We start from the raw sequence: 9,627 nt of genomic DNA, 5'->3' as shown, positions 1-9,627 counted from the left end.
CCTGACTCCTGCTAACTGTTACTCTTTTTTTTTCCCATGTTATACAGAATTTATTCAGTATATCAGTAATGTTTGTACATTTGTATCTCCCTTTGGGAAAGTCAAAGTGAGTATCCACTACCAGAGGGAGTGATTATTTCCCCATATGATGTCATGAAGGGAAAATCTGCTTCTTCTGTATGAGCACACATTTGCTAAAAAGTGGAGGAAGACGACAGACTTTCTTTACTTCTGTAGCCTCCCAGGCTCTGGGGACACAGTACTGTTAGGAAAGCATTGGAAAGTCAATTTTGCATGACATGGGAACTTCAAGTGGGAAACTTAACAAAAATCAATACCATTAGTAGGCCTGATTATAAGAAACCTCAAACATCAGCTTAACTCCACTTCTTTATTGAAGCCATAACAAAGTTTATCAAGCGATTAAACATATACAAACTCAACATGGTTTTCTCTGCTGCAACAAAAAAAGTTCTCTATTTTTCCTTGATTCTACCAAACGAGCAGCTTCTCCTGTTTTCTATGACATAATTACTTAAACGAGACATAAAGTGATTTAAGCTGCTCCACCACCTTGAACTAAAAGACCGGCGTGGTTCAGTTAAAGACGGTTTCACACAAAGCATCCCAGCCACACGGCGTGGCTTCACTTCCTGCTGTCTGCTCCTCCACGTCCACACTGAGGGTGGGGGGGGGTGGGGGGCTGCTCACACCCCAGGGTCACTGCGGGTCACTCTGGAATCGCAGGAGGCCAGTCCACATCCACTGACTGAGAGAAGAAATGAATTTAGTGCTAAACCCAAACTCCAGAGAGGTTGGAAGACAAACTGGAGATGAGAACAGGAAATGATGTGCCGGCTCTGGTTTTCCAGTTTGAAAAGCTCGAGTTGATTGTTTTAGAGGGATGATGTTGCCCTCACCTCCACGTCCAGCTCCAGGATGTCGGTGTCGGTGCTCAGCAGCTGACACAGGTTCGGTGTGGTGCGGCCAAAGTCTCCGTGCACAAACTCTTTAATGTAACTGAGGAATGAACATTAAGGGAGGATTTTCTTTTTGGTTTTTTTTTTACATATATTTCTCACATTCATCAAGAGACGAACAGCCTCACATTCACATTACATATATTCATTGTAGAACTAAAGTCCATGAAAACACTCAATTAAAAAAAGAAAACTATTGACGGTGATGCCTTTTCTGTGTAGAAAACCAAGATGGAATTTTAAAAAAGCTAAATGTTTTACTTCCATTGGACAAACAAATATAAAATCTGATCAAATTCCACTGTAAATGGGGTTTGGAGAGGATACGTCCCGGCCTGCGTCTTCAGTCCCAGGTAGAAATGGTGCGAGTCCAGGAAGCGCGTGTTCATGTTGTGGATGACCCGCTGTCGGACGGCCAGCGCCCGCCGGTGCAGGACCCTCAGGGGGGTCTTCTGGTCCAGAGTCAGGTCCTGGAGAGAGACACAGCTCCGTTCTCATTGATGACGATGACACACAGTTTGTAGATTATTCAGATTGGATTAAACACAACTTCACTGATCGCTTTGAGGAAAAAACTCATCCCATTCATAATGAACCTTTACTACACTGTGGTTCAAATCCAAGTGTCCATCTGGGAATGAACGTGTGCGACTTTCACACTGATTTAAAACATCACATATCAACTTTAGACAACATTACATCAACATAAGGACACACAATCAGCCTTTTTTTTTTATTTCTACAGTGACGATATTAAGTGATGTAATGTTGACATAACATCTTGGTTTTCAGTGTAATGGTTGATTTGTTTGGTCAGATTGTTTCACAGTGGGGCTGCTTGGACAAAAACGCAGTCTTGGTTTATTCGTCTATAGATGGAGGCATTTGTGGGTTTATTGGACAGAATGACGGTCGAGCTGCTGGATGACGAGATCTACAGTTGAAACCAGAAGTTTACAAACACCGTATAAAAACACAGATAAACCTTGTTTTTTCTCCGCTATCTGTTAAATCAGATTAAACTCACCCTGTTTCCGGTCAGTTAGGATTCACAAAATTACTTCTAGTTGCAAGTTTGGAGCAACTTTGTTGTGTATTTTGGTTTGTGTCATTTTGCGAAAAGCAGCAACGTTATTCTGTCGCTGTATGAAAGTTTAAATCCATTTTGGAAGGTATGATGGCTGATGTTTAAAACGGGAGCGGTGCAGCCCCACGGACCTTGATGTCGTCGATGAAGGTGATGTCTTCCTTCTTGATGGTCTTCTGGGTCCAGACGAGAGCAGTGTAGGACTTGGTCTTCTCCTCCTCGCCCTCCTTCATGCGGCTCATCGCCTCCCTGCAGGTCGACAAGGAGTACTGCACCTCCGGCCCACCTACAATCCTGTGTGTGTGTGTGTGTGTGTGTGTGTGTGTGTGTGTGTGTGTGTGTGTGTGTGTGTGTGTGTGTGTGTGTGTGTGTGTGTGTGTGTGTGTGTGTGTGTGTGTCTTCTCAACGTACCTGTTAACAACCTGCAGGTCTCGCACTTTGATTTTGTCAGACGACGCATTAATGGCCTGAAACAAGACAAACTGTTCACGTCACTCGAGCTGCACAAACAACAACAAACAACATCAGATTTGCAGAATAACCTAGAAATAATTTTTCAATTAATAGATTCACTGATCCGATAGCAGATGAGTTACACAAGTATATTTATGGCTTCAAGAAACACAGATGAAGATGGTTATTATTGAAACGTCTTCCAAATGAAGGATTTATTGATTTGACCTCCTGCAGCTGCTTCATCTGCACTCTGCTGATTCTGGTTCTGTGAGGATTCAGCAGCTCCATCGCAAACGGACGACCTTTCACAGGGACGAATCATCTTCAGGGTCAAATCACACCTGAATTTCATGAGCTCAAAAAATGAAATTTAAAAAAATGTCACCGTTTCCAAGAGTCCGGACGTCTACGTCCTCCCTGCCAGACGAGGAGAAATTAAAACCTGAAACAAAACAACAGAGATGCTTGGTTTTGTAAAAAGTGAATAATGTTGATATCCACTAAAAGATGCAGCTTTAAAGATAAATGGTTGAATGTTTGACTTCAGTGGAAGATTACCGAGAATAAAGGTCCAAATATTGTTTCTTTACACGTCAGGTCAATCGCAATATGTTTCAAACGTTGTTGTTAATCAATACGTCCAGTAGAGGGCAGTGTGCATTGTCGGCTTCATGTGGGACCACAGTTCTACACTTAAAGCAGTCATGGCGGGGGAATCACATGTTTACTTGTTAAAACATGTATATTGGTGTTGGACCTCAGTGGAAACTTTGCAGAAACTCTGGAGTTTGAAAGTGACCGAGTCTTTTTGTTTGCCCTCTTTGTTCAATCCAGAATCGTCCACAAGGGGGAGCACCCCAACACAGGAGATTTTGATTGTCGTGAACACGGGAGGCTAATATCATTATCCCACCTCTGTTAAAGTTAGCCGCTAACCCTAGCAGTCAAGGGTTAAGTATAGTATATTACTACTAAAGTTCATCCCAGTATAAACATTGACCCTCAGGTGATTTGCAAATGAGCCTGTATTTCATTTCAGTTTGTAGACGGCTCCATGATTGTTTTTTAATTTTCGTGCAAGCGGAAGACTGCTATGCTATTGCCGGTCACATGTACTCTCGCGAGTTAAAGTTGCAGTATAAAAACTGTCAGAATGTGAGCTCTGAGCTCACCGTCGGCTCTGAAGCTGGACAGGATGGGAGCGGCGATCAGCTCCTCCACCGACGACTCCATCCTCCGCTCTCCGTCGATCAGCCAGGGCGTCTGCGGCAGGCTGCGGCAGAACTTGTTGTACCTGCCTGATCGTACAGTGCAGAGGAGAAAGCATCAAGCTCCTGCTGCGATTCGCTCGGCCCGTCTCACGCAAGCGGAGCGAGGATACCTGCTACAAACACCGACGCGTGGAGACACTGGACGGCCTGACGACTGCAGCTGCTGCCCGGCGCCGCCGGAGGACAAGAGTATTGCCTAAAGGCAAACAAACAAGAAAACCCTTTTAAACGGCACTTCCTGGAAAACACCACGGGGGTTACGGTGAGATACTCGCCTCTGGAATAAGGAATCGGGTATCTTTTCTAGAGCTTTAACGACGGCCATCCGGGTGAACACAGACTACAGAAACAAACCACAACATGTTTTCATCGAACACAGAAACACTTTAACACAGTTCAGGTTAAGAAGAAACCAGCTTCATACGTATGTTCAGTGTTTTTAATCAGAACGACTTCGAACTGATGTTCTTTCATTGACGTCTTTTAAACTTTCCTTACTTTTCAATGTGGACTTTTAAGATCATATTAACTTCTTGTTATTTTTAGTACGCTCCAAGGTTATTACGCTGTCATGTCACTGATCCTTAAAATAGACGTATGTGGAAAAAAACAAAGCAAGTTTGAGAGCTCTGCTTTAATATAAAAGGAGGTTTATGTCTGAGACCTGTTACACAAGTCCTGTGGTTTCTTGTCGGGCTCACCTGTTTGTTCTTGGTGGGTTTGAAGCAGTCAGGACATATGAACGCTCTGAAAAACAGGACGGAAGGTTTGGAAGAGGACAAGTCAGACAATCTTAATCCCTGACAGGATCTGGCATGAATCACTCAGAAATTGAGGTTTGTACACATATACTGATAATACAGTTCCCCTTCATGGTTTCTGCAGTGCAACTTTACAAAATACTTAAAGTAACCCATTGAAATATAAGAAGCCATAAAATCTAAATAGGTTCAGGTTGTCATACAAGGGTTAATCTAACAGCACAGAGATGGGCGGGCTCCACAAGAGTTACTATTATCACATTCAAAACGGGAGAAATGGTCAAATGTTTCACTTTCATTATCTGATATGTTGTGTGTGATCGATTTGATCTGTAAGAATTGAGAATTATTTCAACCTCACAGCGTACCAACTTTTTTAGGACTGAGGTGGTGCAGAGCGGCGCCAACGGCAGGAAACATTATTCTTTTAAAATTCAGTGAAGCGCAGGAAGGTTCTTAATCAGGTGTGATGTGATCTGGGTGGCAGTGCTCAGCGCTGTCACCCCCGCGACCCGGAAACGGATAAGCGGAAGAAAATGGATGGTTGAGTAGTCGAGACACGACTGGTTGTAATTCAACAAACTGCAGTAAATCAATCACTGTCACAGTAGATTTTGTCATATTTCATTTATTTAAAATGACCTTCTGTTTGTAATTTTAGTGCGTGTGTGTGTGTGTGTGTGTGTGTGTGTGTGTGTGTGTGTGTGTGTGTGTGTGTGTGTGTGTGTGTGTGTGTGTGTAAAGCAGTTTGCGTTGTGTCTTAGTCTGTCATGAAAAGTGCCACGCAAAGATTGATCAATATGAGACGATAAGATTTGAAAGTATTACACTTCATACACGCTGAATCCTCTTTGTGGACTTTGGGTAGTAAATATACTGATTAGACCGTATCAATGAGCTGAAGTCTCACTATTGTTTCTGTAGTTGATTGAAAATCCTCATTTTAATAGCGTTCATCTCGAAACATTCAGACGGTTGAGGATTTGTAACAGTTTTCTATACAGTCCAAATTAAAAAAAAATTACTTTTAAACATTTTAAAGGCATTTTAATTGGGAATAACTGAAACGTAAGGATTCTCCTCATAACTGCTTTGTACGGTGATGAGTTGAAGGACGTTTTGGACTCACAGGAAGTGGCAGTCTCTGTCTGTGTCTGGGTGTATAAACTCCACACCCACTTCAAATGAACTCTGGAATTAAAACACAAAGTCAGAAAGTGTTTATACGAGGAAATAAAAGCTCACTGACCTGTGGCAACCTGCGGATTTACCTTTGCCACCACGGCCACGCCCCCCAGCTCTTTAGCCACCAGGCCCTGCATAGTCCACTTGAAGGCCTCTTTCACCTGGACCACGTCGTCCTTATCGAGCACCATGCCCTTCTCTCTGGGGGAGCACACAGTTCTTACATGTGGCTTCTATATGTATTGGCAATATACAACATGTGAACGACAAGCCAACTTTTTACCTCACTTCTTTCTTCACATGCAGCCAACAGGAGTGCTGCAAGATTCAAGGAAACGCGTCAAGAACACTTCAATTTGCAGTGCATCCTCATCTGCTAATGAGTTTTATGAGAAAATACTGATGCAATAATCTCAGATCCTTTTACTTCAGGGACCACATACTAATGATGGCATTTAAACTATAAATAACTACAACTGTAAATATTAATATATCATTAAGAAGTTCAAATTTAATCATCTATCCTTTTACAACACATGACTTATTTCTTTGTAAAGCTTGAATGTATTTCTTTTATTTCTTTGTAAAACACTGTGAATTGCTTTGTGTCTGAATGGTACTCTGTAAATAAATTTGCCTTGCCTAGAAACATTTCTACATCTGTGTAGTAATCCTGATCACCTGAACTGACTCGGCACATAATCCCAATTAAAGCCCCCTGGTGGTCAAATGGATGTATTGCCGTTAATGTCATTTCTCACAGCTGGAAAGTTTCATCTCGCACGGATTGGACTCCCTGGCGGTCTATAAGTTTGACACCATTTCTTTACAGTTTATAATGTGACCCTTATTCACTTTTTGCAAGTTTTCCAGGCGTCCTTTATTTACATTTCAGATTGCACAACTGATTTCAGCTGAGCCTGGGCGCCAAAATTAATTTCTCTTGTTTTTGGTTTTGAATTTGATGGAGGTGTAAAGTGACACTGACCTCACGGACACACAGCTGAGCAGGCAGAGAGACGGAGAGCACCATCGTGTCAAACTCGTAGTTGTCCGACTTCACCGCTTCGGCTATCTGTGTAGAAACACACCAGGAAACACCTTCATCGTCCAACACTGTAATAATCGGAGACACTTCCAGAACACGCTCACCTTCACGGCCTGGGCGGATCCACACAGCTCCTGCAGCACTCCCAGACAAGCCACGCAGACGTGCGACTCTCCGTCCTTCAGCCCGGCAGTGGGAGGAACAGCAGCTTTGTCTTCAGACTGACCTGGAGCCGCGCCGGGCTCCAGTTTGGCTCTTTTACAGGGCGGATCTTCATGTGTCTCCAACCCAGCTGCAGTGAGCGACTCCGTCTCTGCACAGGTGGATTCTGGTGCTGCGGAGTCTTGGCTGTTAGTCGGGTCGGAAATAAAAGCTTGGAGTTCCTTCAGTATTTCCTGTGTAGAAACAAAGAAGGGATGAGTGATCAATCAGGAGGGAACGAGTGCACCGGCTGCTGACACAATTATTCGCTGTCCTGTCCTGTCCTGTCCTGTCCTGTCCTGCCCTGTCGAGAAGTCCGTCAAAAAAAAAAAAAAAAACTTGTCGATATGAGATGAAGTTTGTGTGGCGGGAAAGTTTGTGGGTGGAATGTGATTCAAGCGGTACGGTTTGGGGAAAATTGTCCCAAAGTTCGAAAATAGTTGCTCAAAACTAATTTGGAAGGCTTGTTCTACTGTAATTGTCATCTTCGGAGGAAAAAATACTATTGAAAATAATGATGCAGACAATTTGGGAGATTGCTGAGCAATAAATACATTTACATTGTTATTCACGTATAAGAAAATATGCACGCTGGATAAATACCAACACGAGCGGCATGACTGCAACACTCAGTCTGGGAATTGAAGGGATTTTAAACAGTGACCAAAGCTGATAAATGTTTGGCTGCCTGAGAGGATTTTGCTGCTTGGGGCCTTCAAAGTTAACTTGTATGACGTTTATAAAAGCAATGAAGCCGAAGCTGTACCTCTTGCGGTTGCCGGTACGGCGCGTGGACGCTGATGCAGCAGAATCTGAGGACACAGCGAGCACAGCAGCCAGCCAACAGAAGCTTCTGGATGATGGGCTTGTCCTTCTCTTTGAGAGGCAGCATGACTGCAGGCTGCTGGAAGGAGACACACACACATTTAATCAGTGGGTCCAACGTTCCGCATTTGCCTCCATGAAAGAAGCTGGTCAAGTTAAAAACAACTTCAGTGGCACCGTCAGGGGGTTAGAAATGAGAGGAGCAGTAAATGTCTTTACTACATCAGAGACGAAACAAAAGATGCTGTAAACAATTCATTCATACATTCTAATACTAAGAATAAAAGTAGCTAAACATCCATGTAGGGACGTCAAACATGTGGCTCACATGATAAAACTTGTGCACAATGTGAAAAAAAAACATCCATAGAATTGGTGTGTTGTTACTCCAGATGGCCTGTCCTGTGGATTTAAACAAAGTTCTTACACACTCAACACCAAAAATAACACAAAATGAACACGGCCAGGGCAGTTTCAGTGGGAGCAGCTTAAATAGGACAGCAAATGATAACGATGAGCACAGTGATGGAACCCTAAACCCTCGTCCTATCATTGTGAAGCAGAATTCACCAAGCGTTGGATTGTTCACCCACTAATAGGGAACGTGAGCTGGGATTAGACCTCCGTGAGACAGGTTAGTTTTACCCTACTGATGATGTGTTGCAATAGTAATCCTCCAAGAAATCAGCATCAAACAAGATATGACGGGAAATGTATGAACACATACACATCCGGTTTCTGCAAACATGAAACAACTCCTGATCGTTCATAAAATTCTGTGTCAGACTTAAATGTCATTTCCATCAATTCTCTAGGACTGAGTGTTCATTAATTATATATATATTTTTTACTATGTACATCCTCAAAACTCCACTTAAATATGATCCTCACATTTGCAACTTTTCAGTCATAAATTCTCAAAATCAACCCGCATCATCAAACATATCTCCAATATGTTTTTCCTATTAGCCACTGATGTTATACGTGGTTTTTTTCCTTAGCTTTACTTTGTGTGTCCTCACCCAATGTGACATGCAACACTCCTGAAACATGAAACATTACTCCTGAGCGATGTTACACTCCTACTGTGAGATGAGATGTAACACTCCTGTGAAATGAGATGCAACACTCCGACTGTGAGATGTAACACTCCTATGAGATGAGATGTAACACTCCTGTGAGATGAGATGTGAAATGAGATGTAACACTTATGAAATGTGATGTAACACTCCTGTGAGATGAGATGTAACACTCCTGTGGGATGAGATGTAACACTCCTGTGGGATGAGATGTAACACACCTGTGAGATGAGATGCAACACACCTGTGAGATGAGATGCAACACACCTGTGAGATGAGATGCAACACTCCAAACAGACGTTCACGGTCTGATGGATGCTAAGCTAGGTTAGCAAACATCCAAGTTTTTATGTTTTGAAGAGCCGGTAAGCAAAACCAACGCAGTGAGAGGGGATTAAACACTCGGATCAGCCTACCTGATACAAGGTTGACTATCTGCAAGCATGTGTAGAATGGAAAGAGAGCAGGCAGTGAATAAGGAGAGCAGAAAGTGTTCAGTTTGTGGAGAGCATGTTCACCCGGGCGCGCAGCAGAAGCAGCAACAGACACAGCTAATCAATCCCGCTCAGTGTAATGAGAAAACACTGACATTATTTCCACCAAGCAGATACAATATGTGACTTTTAATTTATGTATCAATACAATTTCTGACACAGATATTACTACAGATGCTTTAAGTGAAGAAAATGCCGTAAATGAAGCCCCTATGTCACGTCGCTCTACTGCTCTGGCCT

The 9,627-nt window shown here is 42.9% G+C and overlaps 1 protein-coding gene across 7 annotated transcripts; it reads right to left on the bottom strand.

Moving 5' to 3' along the window:
* Nucleotides 1–373: 373 nt before the first annotated feature.
* Nucleotides 374–9,614, bottom strand: pus10 (pseudouridine synthase 10). Of its 7 annotated transcripts, none has more exons than XM_080464555.1 (18): nt 9,310–9,614; nt 7,756–7,893; nt 6,893–7,183; nt 6,729–6,815; nt 6,024–6,058; nt 5,827–5,941; nt 5,685–5,746; nt 4,496–4,541; nt 4,070–4,134; nt 3,905–3,990; nt 3,696–3,821; nt 2,909–2,965; nt 2,749–2,825; nt 2,479–2,534; nt 2,199–2,316; nt 1,308–1,450; nt 921–1,020; nt 374–769 (listed from the first exon to the last, which is right to left on the bottom strand). In XM_080464555.1, the coding sequence occupies exons 2-18, from the start codon at nt 7,879–7,881 to the stop codon at nt 731–733; spliced, it is 1,629 nt and encodes a 542-aa protein (XP_080320681.1). In that variant the 5' UTR covers nt 7,882–7,893; nt 9,310–9,614; the 3' UTR covers nt 374–730. The 7 variants fall into 7 exon arrangements, with proteins under 7 accessions (XP_080320681.1, XP_080320683.1, XP_080320682.1 ...); XM_080464557.1 differs by having other exon boundaries at nt 9,161–9,446; XM_080464556.1 differs by having other exon boundaries at nt 9,138–9,424.
* Nucleotides 9,615–9,627: the final 13 nt, after the last annotated feature.

The sequence above is a fragment of the Lipophrys pholis genome (assembly GCF_963383615.2).
Source record: "Lipophrys pholis genome assembly, chromosome: 5".
NCBI lineage: Eukaryota > Metazoa > Chordata > Actinopteri > Blenniiformes > Blenniidae > Lipophrys > Lipophrys pholis.
The sequence above is the reverse complement of the archived record's forward strand: the minus strand, read 5'-3'. Positions and strand labels throughout refer to the sequence as shown.